Here is a 27,380-nt window from a genome sequence, read left to right on the forward strand (position 1 = left end):
TTTAATATGAATATCGGCATCCTGTTTAAGAAAGAGACAAGAAATATTTGTATGGTTAAGTATTTGGCACAGACAGCAATTAAAGTATTGCTCATCTTAATACATTGCCTTGCCAGAACACGATAGACGAGTTCAGCTGGTTAAAGGCTCATACAGGATGTAACTGGCATAACTGCACACTTTTTATGTGCAGTACCTAAATATGTACGCACATACACTCCTGGAAACGGAAAAAAGAACACATTGACACCGGTGTGTCAGACCCACCATACTTGCTCCGGACACTGCGAGAGGGCTGTACGAGCAATGATCACACGCACGGCACAGCGGACACACCAGGAACCGCGGTGTTGGCCGTCGAATGGCGCTAGCTGCGCAGCATTTGTGCACCGCCGCCGTCAGTGTCAGCCAGTTTGCCGTGGCATACGGAGCTCCATCGCAGTCTTTAACACTGGTAGCATGCCGCGACAGCGTGGACGTACCACCGAATTGCTCAACACGTGGGGCGTGAGGTCTCCACAGTACATCGATGTTGTCGCCAGTGGTCGGCGGAAGGTGCACGTGCCCGTCGACCTGGGACCGGACCGCAGCGACGCACGGATGCACGCCAAGACCGTTGGATCCTACGCAGTGCCGTAGGGGACCGCATCGCCTTTTCCCAGCAAATTAGGGACATTGTTGCTCCTGGGGTATCGGCGAGAACCATTCGCAACCGTCTCCATGAAGCTGGGCTACCGTCCCGCACACCGTTAGGCCGTCTTCCGCTGACGCCCCAACATCGTGCAGCCCGCCTCCAGTGGTGTCGCGACAGGCGTGAATGGAGGGACGAATGGAGACGTGTCGTCTTCAGCGATGAGAGTCGCTTCTGCCTTGGTGCCAATGATGGTCGTATGCGTGTTTGGCGCCGTGCAGGTGAGCGCCACAATCAGGACTGCATATGACCGAGGCACACAGGGCCAACACCCGGCAAAATGGTGTGGGGAGCGATCTCCTACACTGGCCGTACACCTCTGGTGATCGTCGAGGGGACACTGAATAGTGCACGGTACATCCAAACCGTCATCGAACCCATCGTGCTACCATTCCTGCACTGGCAAGGGAACTTGCTGTTCCAACAGGACAATGCACGTCCGCATGTATCCCGTACCACCCAACGTGCTCTAGAAGGTGTAAGTCAACTACTCTGGCCAGCCAGATCTCCGGATCTGTCCCCCATTGAGCATGTTTGGGACTGGATGAAGCGTCGTCTCACGCGGCCTGCACGTCCAGCACGAACGCTGGTCCAACTGAGGCGCCAGGTGGAAATGGCATGGCAAGCCGTTCCACAGGACTACATCCAGCATCTCTACGATCGTCTCCATGGGAGAATAGCAGCCTGCATTGATGCGGAAGGTGGATATACACTGTACTAGTGCCGACATTGTGCACGCTCTGTTGCCTGTGTCTATATGCCTATGGTTCTGTCAGTGTGATCATGTGATGTATCTGACCCCAGGAATGTGTCATAAAGTTTCCCCTTCCTGGGACAATGAATTCACGGTGTTCTTATTTCAATTTCCAGGAGTGTAGATATGTTGGTTGTTGTTTATTTGCGTCGAACAGTCTTCCCACAATCACGTCACGAAATTAATATTCAGATATTTTGCTACATAGTGGTAACTGCACCACTAAGTGGGCTACGCCCTTTTTGCGTCCACATTGCAACACCTGACTGCTGACCAGGAAAAAATAAGCATTACTGGCTCGCTCTTGCCACATGTACTTAGAGGAACTAACCAATCTAAAAACAAACTACTCTTAATTGGTATAATCGTTAGATTGCAAATGAAGCAAATACTGATGTAATGGTGTTCATTGCGTCGTCTTTAGTAACCAAAAGAGACTTATGTATTTATACCCTTACACCCTGTATCGAGTGTAAGCTGAATAAGCCCCTCGACACGTTTGTGAAACGTATCTGCCGGAAAACTGAGTGTTCTCTACGAATGTTGTTGCTGGAGAGGTCCGTAGTCGCACGCGTTTATTCTCTATATGTGTGTGAGGAAATTCTTAAGCATTATTCATTTTACTAAATGTTTTGCTTATTCAAACTAACTGGAAATGTCAGTGATGAATTCCGCTAATGAAACAATAAACATTATTTTATAAAAGACAGAGATTGGTTGTTATGTGTTTTGAAGAAACACAAGAAACTCTGAGAAACATTTGTACATGGAACCCAGGTGCAAAACTTTTTGTCTTTTCTTCGGAAAGTATGATGCGTTAAACATTTAAGATAAGTTAAAAGCAAACGATCAAGCCAGAAGGAGATTCGAAAATAATCTCTGTAATGGATATGCGAGATAAACGGTATAAATATACAAGGGCATCTATTTCGAGGCGGCAATATCCTGAAAGAAAACTGGAATGTCTCAAAAATCACCAGAACCGAAATGCGTTCCACGATGGTTGGAAATATGGGCTACGAGCTGATTCTGTAACTGGACCATCATCTCTCATCGTTCAGAAATAAAGAGCCTTGGCTTAAGATGCATGTTTTCACAGAGTGCCGCCTTGTGGAATTATGTCCTGTGACAGTGAACACGATATGAAAAAGTTGTATATTTTACAAGAACAAGCAGTTTGATGAGCTCAGAGTTATTACACTTGCTTCCAAGTACATTTACTCCTTAATGGTCTTTCTTGCTGATATTAAAATTGTGTTTCAGCTACACTATGATTTTAACAATAGGGTTGCTAGACATAAAAAAAGTCGTTTAGATTTTCTCCTCCTTGGCTATTGTTCTCAGTGGAGTTACATAATCCAGTGCAGTGGTTTTCTACCAGCTCTCTTCAAAAATAAGTTAAGAAACTGGGAGAGCCTACGAATTTAAGACAAATTAGAAACGTACCTGAATAGTAAAAATAAGAATTTTCTGATTACCTAGATTCAAGAACTGAGCATTCCTGTACGATGCATGGCAAGTTGCAGTTTCCATTGTACACTAGCACGACAAGTTGTAATTGATTGTAAGCGTGTCTCTCTTGTTACAAATGTAAGCAGCTGATATCCTTACCAAATACATGTCTTAACTCACAGCGAACTGAAACTAAGGAAGAGTCTTGATGGTAGTTGGTAACATAATCCACCTCTTAGTGTTGTGTTGTGTTCTTCCTTGTACTCCTGGCTGAGTAGACTATATAATGCGCTCTATCTCAATGACAAAAGATACCTGAAGGAATGGTTACAATAATTACTATAAGAACTCCACCTACGTGTTTTAGCGAGTCACGGTCGCTGGTGCTCACCAACAATGCTAGGCGTCCTTTAGTATTTACTGACCCCTTGACACAGAGAGTTGACCGATCTCCCAGGGTCTTCTAACAACGATTGCAGCTTCCTAAATGGTTCAAACGGCTCTGACCACTATGGGACTCAACTTCTGAGGTCATTAGTCCCCTACAACTTATAACTAGTTAAACCTAACTAACCTAAGGACATCACAGACATCCATGCCCGAGGCAGGATTCGAACCTGCGACCGTAGCGGACTCGCCGTTCCAGACTGCACTGCCTCGAAACGCAGCTTCCTACATACGCCAGTAAGTTGATAGCCCAGTTTTCTACAATTAACGCTTTTAGAAGCGAATCAATTTTGGTAGGTCTATCGTGCTGAATGATCGCCTTCCACTTCCCGGGTGAAGAGCCTGCGTTAAATGACGCCTACGATCATTGGGAAGCTTTGCGAAAGTTATGTCTCTAATAACTGTCACTCTCCATCTTGTGATCTGACATTTGCCGCAAGCTCGTGAGAAGTTATATTTTATTTTGCAGTCATAGGTAAGAGCAGAAAGATTATGACGAAGGCGTTGCAGGGATTTTCCGATGAGAAACAATGATTGCACGCATAGCTAATGTGGCAACCACGGAAACACCCGCAGCTCACTCACCCTCAGCCATGTGGCTCCGCTGGCGGGCCACGAGAGGTTGTACCACCTGTAGGTTCCAGTGTCCCGACCCCACGAGGGTGACAGACCAAATTCTGCAGACCTCACAAGCATAGTTGTGTACGAATTGAATCCAAGGAAGTCCGCAGATCCTGTGAAAAATACAGGAGAGGTTAGTACATTTGCCACGAAAGCAGAAACTGCAGGAGACAGAAAGAACTACAATATGTAGAAATGTTGGAGGAAGCACTGGCAAAAGCATACGGTAAATTGGAAGAAGGCTTGGGTATCGAAGTCACGTATGCAGTACGAGAGTCATATACCGAATGCCTCACTGTTGAGTCTTTGCCAACACAGACGAACGCACTGTGAACTGAAGAAAATAATCAAGAAAATGGTTCAAATGGCTCTGAGCACTATGGTACTTAACACCTACGGTCATCAGTCCTCTAGAACTTAGAACTAGAACTACTTAGAACTACTCACATCCATGCCAGAGGCAGGATTCGAACCGAAGACCGTAGCGGTCGCGCGATTCCAGACTGAAGCACCAACAACCGCTCGGCCACAACGGCCGGCAAGTAATCAATGGAAGCATAATAGTACCCATTCAAGCGATGTAATAAAAAGAGGAGTAATAATACTTACTGCAGTCGTCAGCGACATTCTCACCGTTGAAAATATCATGTGTGGTCCATGCAGCCGGCAGCTTTCTTTGTTTTCGGTGTTCAAGACAAATTGGGGTAATGTCTCTGTAAAATATTGGGAGAATTTGCGATAGAATGTATTTCCCTGACAGATGTAAGTTATGGAAATGTAAGTACTGGAATACTAGTATATACAGGGTGAGTCACCTAACATTACCGCTGGATGTATTTCGTAAACCACATCAAATACTGGCGAATCGATTCCACAGACCGAACGTGAGGAGAGGGGCTAGTGTAATGGATAATACAGACCATAAAAAAATGCACGGAAGTATGTTTTTTAACACAAACCTACGTTTTTTTAAAAATGGAACCCCGTTAGTTTTGTTAGCACATCTGAACATATAAACAAATACGTAATCAGTGGCGCTTGTTGCATTATAAAATGTTAATTACATCGGGAGATATTGTAACCTAAAGTTGACGCTTGAGTACCACTCTTCCGCTGTTCGATCGTGTGTATCGGAGAGCACCGAATTACGTAGGGATCCAAAGGGAACGGTGATGGACCTTAGGTACAGAAGAGACTGGAACAGCATATTACGTCCACATGCTAACAACTTTTTATTGGTCTTTTTCACTGACGCACATATACATTACCATGAGGGGTGAGGTACACGTACACACGTGGTTTCCGTTTTCAATTACGGAGTGGAATAGAGTGCGTCCCGACATGTCAGGCCAATAGATGTTCAATGTGGTGGCCATAATTTGCTGCACACAATTGCAATCTCTGGCGTAATGAATGTCGTACACGGCGCAGTACATCTGGTGTAATGTCGCCGCAGGCTGCCACAGTACGTTGTTTCATATCCTGTGGGGTTCTAGGCACATCACGGTACACATTCTCCTTTGACGTACCCCATAGAAAGAAGTCCAGAGGTGTAAGATCAGGAGAACGGGCTGGCCAATTTATGCGTCTTCCACGTTCTATGAAACGCCCGTCGAACATCCTGTCAAGGGTCAGCCTAGTGTTAATAGCGGAATGCGCAGGTGCACCATCATGCTGATACCACATACGTCGACGCGTTTCCAGTGGGACACACTGTATTCCACTTCGTAATTGGAAACGGAAACCACGTGTGTACGTTTACCCCACACCTCATGGTAATGTACATGTGCGTCAGTGAAAAAGACCAATAAAAAGGTTTTAGCATGTGGACGTAATGGGCTGTTCCAGTCTCTTCTGTACCTAAGGTCCATCACCGTTCCCCTTCGAGCCCTACGTAATTCGGTGCTCTCCGATACACACGATCGAACAGCAGAGGAGTGGTACTGAAGCGTCAACTTTAGGTTACAATATCTCCGGATGTAATTAACATTTTACAATGTAACAAACGACACTGAATACATATTTATTTATATGTTCAGATGTGCTAACAAACCTAACGGGATTTCCATTTAAAAAAGCATATGTTTGTGTTAAAAAACATACTTCCGTGCATTTTTTATGGTTTGTATTAACCAATTACACTAGCCCCTCTCCTCACGTTCGGGCTGTGGAATCGATTCATCAGTATTTGATAAGGTTTACGAAATATATCCAGCGATAACGTTAGGTGACTCACCTTGTATAGTCATCTATTTCCCCCGGACGACTTTCTCTCTTTATAGATGACTTTAAGATTTCCATAAACTCTCAGTGTTTTGCCAGGTGACAGATGAATCGTCACATGAAACTAACTTTATAGAGTGGGTGACGAAATCGTAGCCGATACATTTTTTTCGCAAATTTCGATACGATATCCACCTGTCTGTTATGAACCAGGTAAAATAAAATACTTTATCAGGAGCTGTCAAGTTGCCTTTTCCCGAGAGTGCACATGAAGGCCGGCCGGAGTGGCCGAGCCGTTCTAGGCGCTACAGTCTGGAACCGAGCGACCTCTACGGTCGCAGGTTAGAATCCTGCCTCGGGCATGGATGTGTGTTATGTCCTTAGGTTAGTTACGTTTAATTAGTTCTAAGTTTTAGGTGACTGACCTCAGAAGTTAAGTCGCATAGTGCTCAGAGCTATTTGAACCATTTGTACACGAAGGATAAATTATTTCTTCGATTCTTTGTACAGAGACTCTAGACTCTTCACTTTCCAAAGCAGTGGCTTCTAATTTTAGATCTTCACCCAGCAGTAAAGATAATAACGCCCTTTTCAGTGCCCAAATTTTACGTGTGAAGCAAGGTATTCTTCGTTATTGATGTCTTTTGGCGTACATACGAGTCGCGAGATACGACTCGTAAATTTCTACGCTTTTTTGTGACCACCGATGGGTCCATTTTCGTTCGTGACAATGGCATAATACAATTCGCGACAGAGTCTGTAATTGTTACACATGGTCATGATAGACTCTTCACTTTCGGAAGCAGTGGCTTCTAATCCATAGATCCTCACCCAGCAGCAAAGATAATAACACTCTTTTCACTGCTCAATTTTTACGTGTCAAACCAGGTATTCTTCCTTACTGATGTACTTTTATTACATTTTGTGCAATACAGCTCGAAGTAGAACTCGATATCACAGGTTTTCTTGTGACGTTTAACGCTTGTCTGACCGTGACATTGGACACAAGTTTTTTGTTCCACTTTTGGCAAGAAGCTGTGCTCCCAGCAAAACTCTAGGCACTTTTCCACAGTACATATTCAAGGAATTAATTTTCGTCACGAAACTGTACTTTTCCTAGATATCATAACAGGATCACTACTGTTTATAGCGTTGCATAATAGGCCCTTGGAAATGCAGAAAACAATATCTAAATTCGCTCCCTCGATTGTGAAGCATTCGATACACATCGCTTGTGTTCTACACGTGACATGCCCAAGACTTCCAATGTTTCCAGCATTCAACCAAGGCAGAGTGTAGAATTTAAAATAATACACAGTGCCAGGAGGGACTGCAGGAATGAGTAGCAGAGCTGAGAACATGAAATATGACTGGACTTGCTGCCCCTTTAGCAGGTGTACTGACCGTTGATCATCCTCTTCTCCTCCTCTGTGAAGCTGGGCAGCCGAGACCTGGGTCGACCCTCGGCTCTGCTGTTGTTGTCCACACGTTCTCGCACCACAGCCGGGTAGTCGCCGTCCACGAAGATAGGGTTCGTGAACAGACCCAACTGTAAAAGATGCACCGTATGATATTTACTTCACACACAGCTACAGAAACCTGTCAGTGCGTTTAACTTACGTCATCTTTTGTAGCGCATGGTCAATCCCATTAAGGTCACTGTATTCATGATGTTACGAAAATATTTTGTTTGCGAATGTAGACTGGACACTCTTCCACAGTCGTCAGTTGACCTAAGGGAGTTAAATTATGTGCCACAGTTGTTTGCGAAACGCGTATTGTTGTTCTCTGGGTTATGATATCTTAACTGCTTGTGCATCGTATTTTATGAGGCGTAGACTGAGGACTACCCTGCATTTGCCTGAAAGAGCTTGGTGAACCAGATAAGAACCAATGTCAGGTAGGCTGGTACATCAGAACAATGGTAATTAATCTGAATATGCAGTTACTGTCTGGATCTGAAGAACCTCTTTGTCTCGCAATATAGCGAGCTATATAGTAGACTATATAAGCTCGTCTCTACGTCTTAACCAAGAACACAGGGCAAAATCGAGGAACAAGGTATGAATTAATGAGAAACTCTATCTCACATTCATAGCTACATTCTGGAACCGTCGTTTGCTCTAAGCAACAATTTTAGACCTGTCTTCACATTATCCGTCAAGTGATACTGAACTGTTCCTCTAACGGATACTGTGAGAACCCTGGTAGTTTAGCGGAACATCTCTTTTGTTTTGAAAGTTAATAAAAATGCAAAAAAAGTGACTAACGCTTGTTCTATTGAGTGAACGCTTCAATTTCAGATCATACCTAATAGCACGGATAGCATAATAAAATTTAAAACCAATTAGTAACGCGAAAATGCCGAGAAAAAACCATGTTATTAATAGCTACTTCCTACAGGTGACTGGTATTCTGTGGAATACAGTTAGTGAAACCCTAAATTAATGCCAATACTCAAGATGTCCCAGAAATGTTGTGACAGACTTGGAAGGGCTGTAGAGGATGTCTTGAAGAACAAAACGAGGATTGGAACCTATGACAGGCAACGTCATCCAATGGAGGTCCAGAGTATCGAATTTATAGCCGCCAGCCCCTGCCGCTGGGCAACCCCTTTGGCAGAAACCAGACCTTGTACCCTGAGAGACCGTAGGCGGAATGTCTCGTAATGTTGTTTGTTATTCAGTCATCCTTGCCGATTCCCGCAATGCCAAGTGGAGAAGGTAGAGCTAGCTGCTGCGTGGAAAGACCCTGTCTGCTACGAATGGGATGCTCTGTGGCATCTGCCTGTGACGGTTTTGGACATTGCTATCCAGCCGAAGTTTACTTTACTCTCTGAGCCCTCTATCTCCAATGTTTAATGGTGTACAGAAGAAAAATAAAGGGCGTCCTAAAGTGCATCCACCACGGCGAAAGAGCATCGCAGGGATAAGAGACATGGTCCTTCTGCGCTGCACTACCTCCGTCATCTCCAGCGGCGATCGTGGTCATCAGTCAACAACATCGTGACACGTTCCTCCTACTGTCCGTCTGTGATCAAAGTCGCGTTTGCTGTCGAGTGGGTGGCCTAGTAGACAGAAGATGATGGGTACGAAACTCATTGAAACGTTACGACAAGACGACGCCACCACTAGGCTGATAACCCGAGGAGAATTCTTCAGTGGAATACGCAGAGAAAGATTGAAATCGCATATATCAAGTAAATTTTTTTACACTGCCGGAAGAAGTATACCTGGAATGACAATTTGATTTTGGCCCGATGACGACATACGCCTCCTGGGGGATAGCAGATGTACTGCCAGTAGTTTCAATGTCGTCCGCCAACATATACTTACCACAGCGTCGTCTGTTTCTAATCTTTAACAGGTAATGCTCACAGCCAGAAGCCTCAGAGTGGCGTATGAAGCAAGCTGGCCACCATGCCACGGAGATGTGCTTCCTACAGCCAGATGAGCGAATTTGAAACGAGGTCAAATTTTGATCGTCCGAGTGGTGTGGTGGTCCTATCGGAGAATTACCAGACATGTTGGACGTGTTGTGTCAGCCGTGCAACGTTTCTGCTGTCAGTGGTCACCCAACCATTCTCACAACTGTACCCGAGTTTCTAGATGTCCATACCCCACACACACCAGCCAGGATCGTTGTACTGTAGCACAGCAGTGGCCGATGGCACAGATGTGACAACACAGATAAGAGGGCTTGTGAGCCCAGACGTGTCTACACGAATGTAGCGAACCAGTTATAACAGTGGGACTACGAGCGTGTACACCTCCATCCCGTCTTCCACACACGCCACTGCAACGACGAGAACGACTCGACTGGTGAAGTCAGAGGATCGTTTGGAAGATGACTTTACGTAGACTTGGTGTGCGCTGTCTCGTAGACTGCATTCGTCTAAGACGCACTGGCTGCACCGCAGGTCTTGTTGTCTGGGAGGGGGGGGGGGGGGGGGCAATAAGCCACAATTCTCCTTTGGTGTTTCTGTAGGGGACGCTAGCCCGCACTCGGTACATGTAGAATGTTGTTAGACCTTTTAACGTTGTTGCAACAGAAAGGTGATGTGTTGTAGCAATAGGACAGTGTTCGACCACAAACTGCCCGTGACACTCAACGTGCTCTGCAAGACGTATAGCAACTTCCCTGGCCATCTCTGGCTTGTCTCCAATCGAGCACTTGTGGGGACATGATGGGACGAGAAGTGACCCGTGCGACTCACAGCCAACAACTCTTACAAATCTACGTGAACAGTTGACCAGGCGTGACACAATGTTTTCCACGACTGTACGGTCGACTCGATGCCAGAGTCAGCGCCTGCATTGCCGCCCGTGAAGACTACATCGTGTACTCCTATTGGTGTTTCAGCGTGGATCTACACCTGGCACGTCACAAGCGCTTGTGCTACTTATCTGTAAATTTATTCGTTTCATGTACTCCATGTGCACTGTTGTAACAATAAATCTTTAGGGAACTGGAAACCTCTAAAAGCTTGTGCTATTTTTTTTTCCGGCAGTCAGTTTCACTTTTCAGTATTTGTTCTCAAACGTGAAACTGCTTTACCAATCACTAATTTATTATTACCTGTCAATGCGTACTTTAGTTATTAATGGCTGGTAGGCATAATTACAGTCAATCTTCTTTTACTGAATTTTTAACGTCGTGACACAGCTCTCATACATCCTGATAACGAATCGAACAGTAACGTTACACATAATAAAGAAAACACTATGTTTAAGAAACTGTGCTTATAGACGCTTGCTGAGCGGGAAGGCGTGCCGGTCCCCGGCGCGAATCCGCCGGCGCATTCGTGTCGAAGTTTGGTGTGCCGTCCAGCACGTGGGTGGAATTTAAGGCGGTTTTTCCAGCTACCTCGGCGAATGCGGGCTGGTTCCCCGTATTCCGCCTCAGCTACACTACGTCGGCGATTACTGCTCAAACACCATTTCAACGTACGGGTGCACCATGATTACTCTACCACGCAAACATTTGGGGCTATACTCGTCTGTTATGAGACACGTTTCCGGGAGGGGGAGGGGAGGGATCCACTGGAGGGGGGGGGGGGGGGGCGAACCGCTCAATAACATTGGGTTCAGTGAGGGGCGGCGGTGGGATGGGTAGACTGCTGTGGCCTGTTGTGGAGTGGTGAACTACTGAGGGCTCCGGCGGGACGAGGCCTCGCCTTTTTTCTAGGTCTCTAATTTAATGCGACACAATACAATGGTTATGGAGCTAATTAGCTACAGCATGGTTTTTAAATGACTATAGCTGTATCTGTAACGTCCGAACCATTCTAATGGCTGCTACTTACCTGACCACCACCTCTTAGTAAACTAAATTTAACTTCTTAGTGTCAGTCTGAGGTATATAGAGCTGAATAAAAGTCTCCGATTATACTACGAAAGTAAGTTCAGGTAATCTTCCATGAAAATTTTCATGAAACACTAATAAGTGCAATATTGTTTGCTACCTTTATGGCACATCCATGAAACGATGACTGGTTTAGATTGCACGAGCAATCATTTTGAAATAATTAAAATATATCTACTGCGAATAACTCGTCACATGCAGTAGAAACATGTAGCGGACGAGTTTTAATAACACAGTATATGTTGGTATTACATGTGACAACTTGCTCATTAAAACGATATCTTTATCTGTTGCTAATGATTCCTAGAGCAGTCGAAACGAGTGATCGTTTTATAAATGTGCAACCAACTCAAATAAATTTTACATTGAACTTTAAAATCGGTCAAACGTGACAGTGTCAACTCTTATAATAGTAAGAAGTGCCTTTTTAAGTGTGTCCCCAAGCTGGTATTTTTCATTGATTCTACTACATGCTGTAGTTAATGAAGCAATACTATTATCATGCCTGTTGCTCATCTTTCGAAATGGTCAGCGTCAGATAGAGGCCCAGATCCCTGTACTCCACAAAAGACAGTGTCTCTTTATCCTGGCAAAAACACAAACCCTACCTAGCACCTTTATTTTCAATTAAACATTTGTCATCTTTAAATATCAAGTCCCTGCTGACTACTGCTCCTAATAAGGCTAGCCTCATTCCTGTTGTCTCCTTAAAGTTATACGTATCATGGTATCATTTGCGATGTTCAGTAAATAAATAATATATTCTACATTTATTCCATTTGAAAACCCCGACTCTAAAGTGATCTTTCAGTAACCTTGTAAGTACGCTGTTTAGGTTTTTATGTTTGTAGCGTGACGTAGCGCTCTGTTTGTAAATCGCTGACTGCGTTGTGTGCAGTGTGTGGCTGCTTGAACTCATTGTTCAAATATTCGCTAGTGTAGCGTTGGGCAGTTGGATGTCAACAGCGCGTAACGTTGGGCAGTTGGAAGTTGGCCGCAAGCAGTGGTGGATGTGGGGAGAGAGATGCCAGACTTTTGAGAGGTTGCTATAAGCGGACGATCTGGACGTGTCCGCTAAAAGAAGGAAATTTGAAAGGTGATGACTCTTAAACATTATTAAGGTAAACACATCGTTTGTTCCCTATCAACATCTTTCGTTTGCTAACTATGCCTATCAGTAGTTAGTGCCTTCAGTAGTTAGAATCTTATGTTTAGCTGGCAGTATTGGAGCTCGTTGTATTGAAGTAGTTCGAGTAACGAAGATTTTTCTGAGTTTAGTGACACGTGAAAGGTATAGGTTACTGTTAGTCAGGGTCATTCTTTTGTAGGGATTATTGAAAGCCAGACTGCATTGCACTAAAATATTGCGTGTCAGTTTAGTGATGATCAGAATAAGTAAAGATAAAACTGTCTGTGTACTTTCAGTTTTACTCAGCTGTCTCTGTATTAAATAACGTAAGAATTTTTCCAGCACTGTCATTCTTAAATTTTCAAAGGGGACGTTCCAACCTGCCAGGACGATGATATAGGTGTAGCAGTAATTAATCGGTACGTTTTTGATCGCTATGGGACCTCCTTCAAGGATTATTAAAGGAATAAGAAGACTGGGAACCTCCAGTCAATGTGTTTCTTCCAGAGGTATACATAATCTTAGATTTATGGTGACTATTGACACATGTTTCATTCGGAAACACGTGTAAGGACACACTTAGAACTAGCCACTTATTCTGTTACACGTGTTTGAATATTAAAATGGACTTTTTTTTGTACAAATGCAACATCGATTAAAGACTAGTTAAACTCCAGTCGAGGACAAGCAGAGCACGACAGGAAGGCGAAGTTCTCCTACCTCAAACTGCATGATACGCTCCTGGGCAGCCAAGTTTTCCTCGTCGTCATTGTAAGGTTCGTACCAGTTGACGCCGAGAGTGATGCCGATTCTACCTGCAAAAGGTATGGTACAAAAAGCACAGCGATTAAGTCGCGAACAAATGATGTAGTAGCAGAGGCCATCCTACCATTTTACTGATGTAAAAGTGACACCTTCAGAATGGATGGTTTCTGCCACCATATACCTAAGTATTTTCATCCACTCATCCTTCTTGTCAGGAACTAGCTGAATGCAGTTACACCATTTTTGAAGTACGACAAATTAGATTAGTTGAAGGGTCCTTTTGCGAGCCTCCTTTTGTATGTATCAGGTCCCAACCGTCTTCTTACCATTTTCAAAATCCATAAGAAAACCGTTAGTAAGTACAAAATAATCTTTATTGTGCCATGTCTAACGACACGGCTGTTTTCCTCGGCGCCAAAGGTTCAAATGGCTTTGAGCGCTATGGGACTTAACTTCTAAGGTAATCAGTCCCCTAGAACTTAGAAATACTTAAACGTAACTAACCTAAAGACATCGCACACATCCATGCCCGAGGCAGGATTCGAGCCTGCGACCGTAGCGATCACGCGGTTCCAGACTGTAGCGCCTAGAACAGCTAGGCCACCCCGGCCGGCGCTACCTTAGTGACGCATATCACATTTGCTGACTTAGTAAAAACTTTTAGGTGGATAGATAAGGAGGTGGGTACACAGTGAATCCACGATAATTTGCTCGTTATAAAAGGAGCCTGTGTAGAAATGTAAAGGTGCAAGTAAAATTCTATTCTTACTTATTACAATGACTAGAAAGATCGAACGTCTCAATCAGGATTGTAGCCTTCCTCCAACACTAACTTTTTAAGCAATTAATCTGTAAGCTAAGTTTGGCGCCGAAGACCTAGGCTATTAGTGTGTTGGGCACTGGCGCCGCTAGATGGCGACTACGGATGACACGTGAATCTCTGTTTCTGCGGATGTATTTTGTTAATTTTACTTGTCTATTCACTTACACTGATCAGCCAAAACATTATGAACACATGCCTAATAACCAGTATGTTCGCCTTTGGTATGGATCACAACGGCGACGCGTCGTGTCGTGGAAGCAGTTGAAAGCAATGAGGCCTTAATACACTCCTGGAAATTGAAATAAGAACACAGTGAATTCATTGTCCCAGGAAGGGGAAACTTTATTTACACATTCCTGGGGTCAGATACATCACATGATCACACTGACAGAACCACAGGCACATAGACACAGGCAACAGAGCATGCACAATGTCGGCACTAGTACAGTGTATATCCACCTTTCGCAGCAATGCAGGCTGCTATTCTCCCATGGAGACGATCGTAGAGATGCTGGATGTAGTCCTGTGGAACGGCTTGCCATGCCATTTCCACCTGGCGCCTCAGTTGGACCAGCGTTCGTGCTGGACGTGCAGACCGCGTGAGACGACGCTTCATCCAGTCCCAAACATGCTCAATGGGGGACAGATCCGGAGATCTTGCTGGCCAGGGTAGTTGACTTACACCTTCTAGAGCACGTTGGGTGGCACGGGATACATGCGGACATGCATTGTCCCCTACAGCACTGCGTAGGATCCTACGGTCTTGGCGTGCATCCGTGCGTTGCTGCGGTCCGGTCCCAGGTCGACGGGCACGTGCACCTTCCGCCGACCACTGGCGACAACATCGATGTACTGTGGAGACCTCACGCCCCACGTGTTGAGCAATTCGGCGGTACGTCCACCCGGCCTCCCGCATGCCCACTATACGCCCTCGCTCAAAGTCCGTCAACGGCAGATACGGTTCACATCCACGCTGTCGCGGCATGCTACCAGTGTTAAAGACTGCGATGGAGCTCCGTATGCCACGGCAAACTGGCTGACACTGACGGCGGCGGTGCACAAATTCTGCGCAGCTAGCGCCATTCGACGGGCAACGCTGCGGTTCCTGGTGTGTCCGCTGTGCCGTGCGTGTGGTCATTGCTTGTACAGCCCTCTCGCAGTGTCCGGAGCAAGTATGGTGGGTCTGACACACCGGTGTCAATGTGTTCTTTTTTTTCCATTTCCAGGAGTGTAGGTCGCTGCAAGGAGTTGGCATAACTGCAGCACATTCAAGTCACTTAATTCCGGAAAGCTGACCGATCACCTCTGACGTCACGCTCAATCACATCCCAGGTGTGTTTGATCTGGTTCAGATCTGGCGAGCTGAGGGACCAGCACATCACTTGGCACTCGACACTGTGTCCCTTGAACCACTCTATCACACTCCTGGCCTTGTGGCAAGCAGCATTATCTTTTTCAAAAATTCCACTTCCATCGGGATACGTGAGCGTCAAGAAGGGGTGTACGTGTTCTGCAAACAGTATACGATACTCCTTGCCGTCAGGGTGCCTTGCATGAGGTCCACTGGACCAATGGCTGGCCACGTGAGTGTTCCCTAGAACATAACGGAGCCGCCACCAACTTCTCTTTGTGCCACAATAGGTGTCAAGGGGCTGCTCCCCTGGAAGGCGACTGTGCCCTCCGATCGTCATGAGGAAGAAGGTATCGAATTCATCAGACGATACAACGCTCTGCCACTGCTCCAACGTTCAGTGCCGAGGGCCACGTGACCATTTCAGACGTAGGTTGCCGACGTTGTGGTATCAATATTGCACATGAGTGGGTCATCGTTTGTGAAGGCACGTCGTTAGCAGTGTTCGGTGCACTGTGTGTTGATACACATTTATACTCTAACTAGCACTGAAGTTTAATGGTAGTTCGCCGCCTGTCCAGTTTTACCAACCTACGACGACCGACATCTGCAATGAGGGGTGGTCGCTCAATCCCGCAACTTCTGGACGTGGTTTCACTATGATTTTTCCACGTGTCGAAAAAGCTCACCACACCACTCCTCGAACACCCGACAAGTTGTGCAGTTTCCGGAATCCTCGTGTCGAACCACTGGGCCACTACAATCTGCCCTCGGTCAAAGACAGATTGCGAGCCTTCCCCATTCAGCTCACTAACAGCACGCTCACTGACACAACATGCATCTAGCGCGTGTTTGACATGCAGTCATTCATCGCTACGAGACGCAGCTGTCGCCTGGACGGGTTTATATCGATAGCAGGTCGATGGTGACAAATTTCTGGCTGATAAGTGTATTTCTTACTTGGTTTCCTTGATAAATGAAACAGCCTTTTTAAAGGAAAATGTTAAGTGCCACCCAAATAATCATACATCATCTTTCTTCAAAAATGGTGTAACTGCATTCAGCTAATTCCTGACAAGAAGGATGAATGGATAAAAATACTTAGGTATATACTGGCAGAAAATGGTTTTGACGCAGGTTTAATAGGATAGATGCAGCGGTAGAGCACAAAAACCCTCAGAAATATTCTGGAATTATGCCATATAATTGGTGACGTTATTTAACAACAAAGAAGTGAAAATTAAATTCAGGACGGAGAACACACAGGAATAGAGACTGCAGCATATGATTGGCATATTGAAGCACTGAATGGAAGACGCGGGACTTGACGATAAAAGTGTCAGGATAAAATTTCTTCCACTATTCTATGCATGTTTCAGACTAGCACAAGGCTTTATTCTCGTATTTAATTTGTTGTTAAAGAAAAGTTTCAAGATAATCTGAAGGTGCCTCAAAAAGTCGAAACGCGTTGTTAATAAAAGTGCAAGCTGTAGCCAAGGTTAATTCAAATGAAGAGTCAGGATTGTGAAATCAACTACGTGGGGCAAACGGGAAGTAAGTTTAAGATTACATGTAAAGAGCACACGGAAATTTAACTGCATTGTGACACTGGAATGCGATAGTAGGAAAAAGAGAAGATGGGAAAATACTAGGAGAATATGAAGTGGGATAAAGAATGAAAGGGGAAGGCCCTCTTGGAGACGCTAGTACAAAGTGTAACTTTGATTTAAGAATCAACAAAAATTGTATACGTGGAAGAGGTCTAAAGACAACAAAAGGCTCCAAATACACTCCTGGAAATGGAAAAAAGAACACATTGACACCAGTGTGTCAGACCCACCATACTTGCTCCGGACACTGCGAGAGGGCTGTACAAGCAATCATCACACGCACGGCACTGCGGACACACCAGGAACCGCGGCGTTGGCCGTCGAATGGCGGTAGCTGCGCAGCATTTGTGCACCGCCGCCGTCAGTGTCAGCCAGTTTGCCATGGCATACGGAGCTCCATCGCAGTCTTTAACACTGGTAGCACGCCGCGACAGCGTGGACGTGAACCGTATGTGCAGTTGACGGACTTTGAGCGAGGGCGTATAGTGGGCATGCAGGAGGCCGGGTGGACATACCGCCGAATTGCTCAACACGTGGGGCGTGAGGTCTCCACAGTACATCGATGTTGTCGCCAGTGGTCGGCGGAAGGTGCACGTGCCCGTCGACCTGGGACCGGACCGCAGCGACGCACGGATTCACGAAAAGACCGTAGGATCCTACGCAGTGCCGTAGGGGACCGCACTGCCACTTCCCAGCAAATTAAGGACACACGTGTCGTCTTCAGCGATGAGAGTCGCTTCTGCCTTGGTGCCAATGATGGTCGTATGCGTGTTTGGCGCCGTGCAGGTGAGCGCCACAATCAGAACTGCATACGACCGAGGCACACAGGGCCAACACCCGGCATCATGGTGAGGGGAGCGATCTCCTACACTGGCCGTACACCTCTGGTGATCGTCGAGGGGACACTGAATAGTGCACGGTACATCCAAACCGTCATCGAACCCATCGTTCTACCATTCCTAGACCGGCAAGGGAACTTGCTGTTCCAACACGACAATGCACGTCCGCATGTATCCCGTGCCACCCAGCGTGCTCTAGAAGGTGTAAGTCAACTACCCTGGCCAGCAAGATCTCCGGATCTGTCCCCCATTGAGCATGTTTGGGACTGGATGAAGCGTCGTCTCACGCGGTGTGCACGTCCAGCACGAACGCTGGTCCAACTGAGGCGCCAGGTGGAAATGGCATGGCAAGCCGTTCCACAGGACTACATCCAGCATCTCTACGAACGTCTCCATGGGAGAATAGCAGCCTGCATTACTGCGAAAGGTGGATATACGCTGTACTAGTGCCGACATTATGCATGCTCTCTTGCCTGTGTCTACGTGCCTGTGGTTCTGTCAGTGTGATCATGTGATGTATCTGACCCCAGGAATGTGTCAATAAAGTTTCCCCTTCCTGGGACAATGAATTCATGGTGTTCTTATTTCAATTTCCAGGAGTGTAGATTACATAAGGGGGAGATAGGTATTCGGAAACCAGATTTTAAACTGCAAAGAATTCCCAGGGGCATATGTGGAATCTGATCATATTTAATTGCTCATGAAATGTAATTTTAAACTTAAGGGCAGACAAACATGTAGGTAGAGCAACCACAGCTATGAGAAGTCATCTTGTATACTAATAAACAGCTTCAACTCTATTTCGTCTTTTATTATTCGATCATTACCGGTTTCCTGACACTAAAAGTCACATATTCATATATCCAGAAGGAGTGAAACCCTGATATATACACTGGTATGGTAGATTACATTAAGATTTAAAAATAAATTCATAATATTACAGACTTTTAAATGAGAGTATCAAAATGGTATAAGAGTACTAAAAGTTAAATGGACAGGAAGTCCACAATGTCTAAATAAGTATGAATCGAGGACAAATCTAAGGCTGTAGAAGCATTCACGACTAGGGGAAAGATTGATATCACCTATAGGAACTCCTAAAGATAGCTTTGTAGAAATGATAAGCATTTATATGAGAAATATATATATTTCATTCTTCACTCCAAAGAGTGGAATGGGCTGCTCCAAATCTCGACCATTAAAGAGATACGGTTCTATTCAGCCAATTATCAGACAATCTGATAGTGGGGCAGTTGGGAGATATCAACAGTGAATAAATGGGGGGGGGGGGGGGATTACCAGTTCCGGCATTCGCTTTACAATCAAGGGAAGCCTTCGAAAACCTTGGACGTTACTGCGATACTGGCGACACATTAATTTATCCCAGTGTCATCGTCCGTTGCTGAGGACTTTGACCCAACCGAAAACAAAATTTTATGTATGTGTGAAGTGTACATACGTTCTTCAACGTAACGGAAATGCAGCCGGGTGATGTCGTAAACCGCCGACATTTTAGCAGATGAACACCCTCCATTTTCTGAGCAAAAATGCAGCAAGTATGCACTGCGTAAGTGCAGTTCAAGTGCGTGAATGTGTTACTGACCTGTGTAAATGTTGTTCGTTGACAAGATGAGGCAAATTGAGAAGGAAAACAGATACGTTAGTGCGAGAAGAATTTGACAGAGGACAGAGAGGCCCAAGTTGATGCGATAGCCCCGGGACTAGACGAAACGCCTTACTGAGATCCTTGGGGTGGCCAGTCACGCCAAAACTATTTTCCTGGCGTGGAGCATGTACATGGTATACAAGGTAAACAAGACAAAAGAAATACTCATAGGAGAATATAATAACTCCAATTTAAAATTTGCTAGGCGATGACAGGATAAATACTTCGGAATCATCCGTTTAATCGGCCATGGTTTGGAAATAGTGACGTGAATTATTTAGAGAAGAACTCGGAGAAGTGCAAGAACACGTGAGGCAATATGTATCTTACGAATTACTTTAAAATATAGGTTAAATAAAGGTAAAACCCACGTTTATTTTCCTTTGTGGGTGTACGGAATGCTTTTCTAATACTGAATAGACTAAGATCTTTTAAACTGTGAAGGGAGCTTGGATAAAGTGCAAGGAGCGAAAGATTATCTACAGCTGACATAGGAACCAGGCTGAAATCATAAGAGTCGAAGGAGATGATTGCTAATAAGTAGTTGAGAAAAGGACAGTTGTATAGGCTATTGAATCTGTATACTGAGCGAGCTGAGGAACCGAGGAAGAAGGTGGAGAGGGAATTACAATTCAGGGATAAGAAATAAAATGTGTGTGATTTTGTCAAAGACAGAAAAGAACATGAGAGTTGACGCAATGAATAAGAATAGGTAAGAGGTATAAGATGAATATCTACAAAAGTAAGACAAGGGTAATGGTAAGGAAATGTAGTCGAAGTACATCAATAGTGCAGACGGAATGAAATTTGGAAATTAAATACTAAAAGTAGTAAAAGTGTTTTCACGTTTGGGCAGAAAACTAAGTTATGGTATCTAAAGTAGAGAGGATAAAAATGGTTACTGTCGACTGCAGGAAAAGCAATTCTGAAAACTAGATATTTGTTAACACTGAATGTTAGGGAGTATTTTCTGAACATATTCGTTTGGAGTGTAGCGTTGTGTTGAATCGAAACGTAAATGATAACAATCTCTTCCAGAAAGAGAATACAATCTTTTGGAGTAGGTACAATTGGTGGCTTCAGCTGAGTAATTACTATTAGTTACTGAAGCAAATATAGCAACATAAAATATAAGACCGAGATTTCTAGGGAATTTTGTGAGACATAAGACTAAGAGCCATCTTCACGGAAACCACCATCTTCACCTTCTTCAGGGACGCAACAGCTACAAACCCGAGTCAAAATGGTCATAAATGAAATTATGTATAGTGTCTCCACGATAAGCTAAAGCTCCTTCTGGTCGTCCTGTCGAACCATTCAGCCTCCCTTGCCGCCATAGAAAAATAAACTCTGCCGGTAGCACAAGAAATTGATGTTCATTTTAAACAGATTGCTGATCTGACAAGAATTTGTTGATTTTGGAGTGTGTGGGCGGGGGGGGGGGGGGGGGGGGGGGGGAGGAAGAGACTAAACAGCGAGGTAATCGGTCTCATCAGATTAGGGAAGGATGGGGAATGAAGTCGGCCGTGCCCTGTCATCTCGGTTGTTGCCTGTAGAGATTTAAGGAAATCACGGAAAACCTAAATCCAGATGGTAAGACGCGGGATTGAATCGTCGTCCTCCCGAATGCGAGTCCAGTGTGCTAACCACTGCGCCACCTCGCTCGGTACCTCAGGGCCTGAAACGCTAGCTGTCACGCATCATTATTCGACTGATTTCAAAATTAATCCTGTCTTGCAGTTTACAATACTTTGCGAAAAGTGTTGTGTGCCTTACGATGGTTACTTTGAACACCAATAATCATGTACTCTGTCAATGTCTTGTGTTCTCTGTCAGTTATTTAGACGGTTAATTTTCAAAACTTCTCATGAAGGAGGTCAACTCACCGTTCTGCGTGGAGCGGTACTGCTCGTCGTAGAGGCGGTAGACTTTTGCGTGGGCTCTGATGACAGTGTGCGTAGCCAAATAGTTGCCGATGCCTCGAGCTTTCTGCGACGGAGCCTGGCCTCCGCTTGATGCGTAGCCCCGTACGAACGTGATTGGCTCGTTGAATGTTGTCCACCATTTTACCTGCAACAGAAACGTGATCCAGTTATACTGTTAGCCGCCATCGATTTTACATGGTTATCTGGCAAAATGTGGGTGAGTACCGAATTGTAGCGCCTTAGAATGACTTTTTTGACTCTATTCTACCTTTCTAGAACATGATTAGTCCAACTAATGTTGCTACCGATCAGACAAATGAAACCTCAAATCCACGGTGAGAATTATTGAACTACTAGTGGCTCTACCATGTACAAAAAAGCACAAATTGCGCACGCAATGCACTCCAAATGAGTGAGATCACATTAAGTTCGGTTACCAGCCTACCATATCGTTGGAGATGGGTTGAAGCGTCTGGGAGATGTCAGCAGTATCAAAGATGATCAACAACGTCTTTCTGTTGCTCATCCATAGCACAGCAAACAGTCGTTTTCGACCGCGAGATGTGTAGGAATCAATGTCCGAAGGAAAGGTGTGATTTTATCAACGCTCTTTATATGCCAGCCACTGAGACGTTTCCTTGCCGATTGTGATTGACAGTTTGCCTAAAATGTTTTCCTTGGCTTTGATAAGAAGGCCGAGTGATTCAGCGCCGGGCATTGCGTTCCATCACAGAGGCGTCATAAGAGGAGATGAACCGTGGGTAACAGAGGGTGTGGTGGCCTTCCCATGGGGTTACGCGGACGCAGTGGCGTTGAGCAGAATTCAGGTGAAATTTGGTGCTAATGTGAGATCACTAACCTAATTTACACGTCCGAGTAAACTTCCGAGGTTTGGTGTCTTTTCACTTGCGTCGACATCTGGCAATTTGAAGCGTCTTCGAACCTGAGAGTGACGCTCCAGATCGCCACGCTTTTGCTCTGCTACAAAGGAAGGTTGTAGAAAGCTTTGAGGAAAATTTCAAACATGTGTCGTGATGGGAGACAGATATGTGGCTTCAAAAAGGTGATCCTTTGCGCAGTGTAATATGCTGCGGACGCTGTTCGTACCTTCAGTACCGTTATTTGTAAAATCCGATCCTGCAAAAGTGGAATTCCATTACTAGATAACATTAATAAACTTTGCCCTTACCTGAGCCTCCATGGTACTGCCAATGCATATTCCCAACCACTGATGTTCACAAGTTATTCGTACGGTATGAATTATACGAGTCGACGTTTTTTACGAGCTAAGTTATAGGTGACTGACTGCATGTTTACATTACGTGAAGCACACGTTTCATTTTTTTAGACTAATATCCGGTTTCCTGTCTTTACACGGAGGTGGAGCTTTGTGTCTCTACGACGCTAAGTTTATAACAACTTGAATATTGCCTTGGTCACTAAAAGAAGTCATGGTGCTGGAAAATGAAATTGCAAGTTGTGCTCTTATTTGTTTATGAGCAATCACTGAAGTTGCGGACCTATCGTACTAAACATGCTGCACATAGAAATGGAGTTTTTCTACATCTACATCTACATCCATACTCCGCAAGCTACCTGACGGTGTGTGGCGGAGGGTACCTTGAGTACTTCTATCGGTTTTCCTTTGTATTTTAGTATCGTATTGTTCGTGGGAAGAAGGATTGTCGGTATGCCTCTATGTGGGCTCTAATCCCTCTGATTTTATCCTCTTGGTCTATTCGCGAGATATACGCAGGAGGGAGCTATATACTGCTTGACTCCTCGGTGAAGGTGTGTTCTCGAAACTTCAACAAAAGCCCGTACCGAGCTACTGAGCGTCTCTCCTGCAGAGTCTTCCACTGGAGTTTATCTATCATCTCCGTAGCGCTTTCGCGATTACTAAATGATCCTGTAACGAAGCGCGCTGCTCCCGTTGGATCGTCTCTATCTCCTCTATCAACCCTATCTGGTACGGATCCCACACTACTGAGCAGTATTCAAGCAGTGGGCGAACAAGTGTACTGTAGCCTACTTCCTTTGTTTTCGGATTGCATTTCCTTAGGATTCTTCCAATGAATCAAGTTTCTGAAGACCTCGCTGTTCGTTACCACAATTATAATAACATAGGAGAGAACGAGTCATATTTAAAGGCCGGAAATCGCAACTATTATTTACCTCGCTTTCAATTTTTCATCTGCCTGAAGCATTGTTAACTGCGAATGTACATCATTAACGTTAGTCTCAACTGTTCCAAAACATGAAGATATCAATCAGTTCAGCTCGTACAGTCTACATCTACATCCATATCTACATACAGACACCGCAAGTCATTTCGCGGAGTAGGGTAGCATGTACTGCTACTAGTCATTTCGTTTCCTGCTCCACTCGCAAACAGAGGGAGGGTAAAAGGACTTTCTATATGTATAATTTCTCTAACCATATCTTCATGTTCCTTACGCGAAATGTACGTTCGCGGCAGTAGAATCGTTCTGCAGTCAGCCTCAAATGTCAGTTCTCTAAATTTCGTCAATAGAGTTCCTCGAAAAGAACTTCAACTACTCTCCAGTGATTCTTATTTGAGTTCCGGAAGCGTCTTCGTAATATTCGCGTGTTGTTCCAACATACAAGTAACAAATCCTGCAACCCACCTCTGAATAGCTTTGATGTCTCCTCCACTCCGACCTAGTGCGGATGCCAAACACTCCACCCCTACTCAACAACGGGTCGTGCCAGTATCTTAAATGTGGTCTCCATTAAAGATGAAACACACTTTCCTGAAATCTCTTTCTTTAAGTTAATCTTTTTAGAGATGGTTGCGGGACTCGGCTGTTCGATACAAACATACTTCAGCCGTCTAGTTTCCAACCTTATTTTATTTGACAACTAGTTTCAGCGTTTCACTACGCCATCTTTCCTAAAATTTTCCCAAGAAGACGAAGTCGATCATTCTTCTCTCCTACTACAGTCCTTATATTTTCATTCCATTTTAAACTTCTTCGCGCCGTTACGCCTGGACATTTAATCAACGTGGCTATGTCAAGCAGCACACTCCTAATTCTGTACTCGAACATTATTGCTTTGTTTTTCATACTGATATGATTTAACTCACATTTTTCTACGCGTAGAGCTAGCAGTCATCCATCACACCAACTGTAAGTTTTGTGTAAGTTATCTTGCACCTCCTACAGTCATCAAATCACGACACCTTCCCGTGCATCTCAATATCATCATCAAACAGTAACTGTTGCCCTGTCTGAAAGGTCGTTTATGTATAAAGAACATAACAACGGTCCTGTCACTCTTCCGTATAGCACGCCTGACGACGCCCTTGTTTCTGATGACGCTTACGGTCGAGGGTAACACACACTTTACTTGCTTGCTCACCACCGAGATTGTCGCCCCAAGCAAGGACAAAAAAATGTCAATGCAAATAACATAACGTACAGATTGAGTTGACAACTGCCTTCGAGCCGTTGTAAAACGTCGTGAAATTGGTGCTCACTGAACATCATTTGTGTCAGGCTTGTTTTACATAATTCATCTTGCATTGTGAAAGGCTATATGTGCTACCTCCTCCGTTTGAAATCGTCACCCACTGTGCAAAGTTATACCTGATACCCTCTCCGTTTGAAAGCTGATCATCTCCAACACTTTTGAGGCTGAAACTGCCCTTCAGGTCTCCCAGCCGTTGATGTCATACGACTATAGTTTTACCTCTTAGCTGATTACAGCTGATAGCATTGGAAGTAGCAGAATGAGCGGACCATTTAAGGTTGCGAAGCTGGTGGCGGCGTACAGAAGAAACTATTATGGTCAGTGATACCCTTTTCTTCATGAAAGGTGTCTTAGATGATCTATGTTACAAGTAAACCTGAAGCGAACATTCCATTTTGACATGACTTGTGTGTGTTGCTCAACAACACATCATCTTCGTTATCGTCAATCCATCCACTGCTAGATAACCCGCTTCCGCGCATTGGACTTCAGCATTCGTATTGCTTCTGCACTTACCTTACAGATCATCGTCTTATTAATTCAAGTACGAATATTTCTTGGTCTTTCTAACACCCACTTGCTTTTCCACAAGTTCCACCAATCTCCCTACCATTACGACCTTAATTATGGCTCCATTCTGGCCTGTTTCCTGTTCCATTTTTTTTTCTTTCTGTTTGTCCTAGTCATTACCAAAATGCATTTTTCCGTTAGTTTGGTGAACGAAACTTAGTCAATGGTCTTCGAAAGAATGGTAGTATCCACCTATAACAAACTTTCTTTCCCGTTACTTGAGAAGCAATTCATTTTACCACTAGGATCCAAAGCTCTATCTAATCTTTGAAGTGTACATTTTGAAATGTACCTTTTGGACCAGGTACAATTGGTAGCTTCAGCTGAGTGAGTACTAATACACGTGATCTGCTTGTTAATTTGTAATTTTGTCGATATATCACTAATACTCAATTTTAGTTTTACTTCTATCGATTTTCAAGCTTACTTTCAAATTTGCCAATTAAGTTTTTCCTCATTAGTACGTCTGTCAGCAAAACAGACTAATAAATCCATACCACCGCTGTTAATATTATGGAAATATGCGATCTCAAAGTAAAGGCGACTGCAGAATGAGATTTTCACTCTGCAGCGGAGTGTGCGCTGATATGAAACTTCCTGGCAGATTAAAACCGTGTGCCCGACCGAGACTCGAACTCGGGACCTATGCCTTCCGCGGGAAAGTGCTCTACCATCTGAGCTACCGAAGCACGACTCACGCCCGCTACTCACAGCCTTACTTCTGCCAGTATCTCGTCTCCTACCTTCCAAATTTTACAGAAGCTCTCCTGCGAAACTTGCAGAACTAGCACTCCTGAAAGAAAGGATACTGCGGAGACTGGCTTAGCCACAGCCTGGAAGATGTTTCCAGCATGAGATTTTCACTCTGCAGCGGAGTGTGCGCTGATGTGAAACTTCCTGCTAGTTGCATTGTTTCAGGGGTTGCTCTGTTGTTCCTTATGTCACCGGTTCACATTGTCTGTAACAAGTCTCTTACACCTAAAACTGCTTTGTGAACACCAGCTCACTTCGCCACTGCAGCATACGACACAGCTGCTCTCAGTCTTACGGGCATGTCGTGAACCCAAAGTTGTTTTTACAAACGATTCGTCTTGAAATTACAAGAGGTATTAGGTTTTATCAACATTGCAGATGACTACGAAACATCATAATATACCGACTTAACTCCAATTCTTTACTTATTACTTTCCCATAAACAACAGATTTTCATCTGGCATGCAATATGGCGTTAGCTTCCTTCACTGCCCACATAATATCTCTGTTCTCTTCGTCAGCTGTCAAAAACATGTTTGGGGAATGGAGTTCAAATCTCAGTCCCGCCTTTCTGAGTTAAGTTTTCCATGATTCACTACACTGATTCACGGTGAAGACGAGATAGTTACACTGAAAGGGCCGATTTTTTTCCCGTAGTTGGAGTCCGCGCTTGCAGCATGTCTGGGAAAACTTGGAATCGAGAGTGCGTTAAATTCTAATCTTGGATCAATTATGAAGGGTTAACATTTCAACAGAAAATTCATCCATTGTCCAAGCAACTGTCGCCTTCTGGGAATTATTCATTGCTTTCTAGCATAAAACTCGGTGTTGGAGCCTACCTCGGGAGTCACACTGAAGAAAGGAAACCTTGTGATAGTGGCAAGACTGTTTAATTTAATGTA

General features: G+C 44.6%; 1 protein-coding gene across 1 annotated transcript in view; it reads right to left on the minus strand.

Moving 5' to 3' along the window:
• LOC126281476 (myrosinase 1-like) overlaps positions 1-27,380 on the minus strand; it is a 54,980-nt gene that overhangs the window by 17,158 nt on the left and 10,442 nt on the right. The window contains exons 5-8 of the mRNA XM_049980472.1: positions 21,622-21,805; positions 13,402-13,496; positions 7,593-7,737; positions 3,930-4,078 (exon numbers count right to left, since the gene is read on the minus strand). Of these exons, the coding sequence (XP_049836429.1) occupies positions 3,930-4,078; positions 7,593-7,737; positions 13,402-13,496; positions 21,622-21,805 (573 nt within the window). The remainder of the gene's footprint in view (positions 1-3,929; positions 4,079-7,592; positions 7,738-13,401; positions 13,497-21,621; positions 21,806-27,380) is intronic.

Source organism: Schistocerca gregaria, chromosome 7 (genome assembly GCF_023897955.1).
Source record: "Schistocerca gregaria isolate iqSchGreg1 chromosome 7, iqSchGreg1.2, whole genome shotgun sequence".
Classification (NCBI taxonomy): domain Eukaryota; kingdom Metazoa; phylum Arthropoda; class Insecta; order Orthoptera; family Acrididae; genus Schistocerca; species Schistocerca gregaria.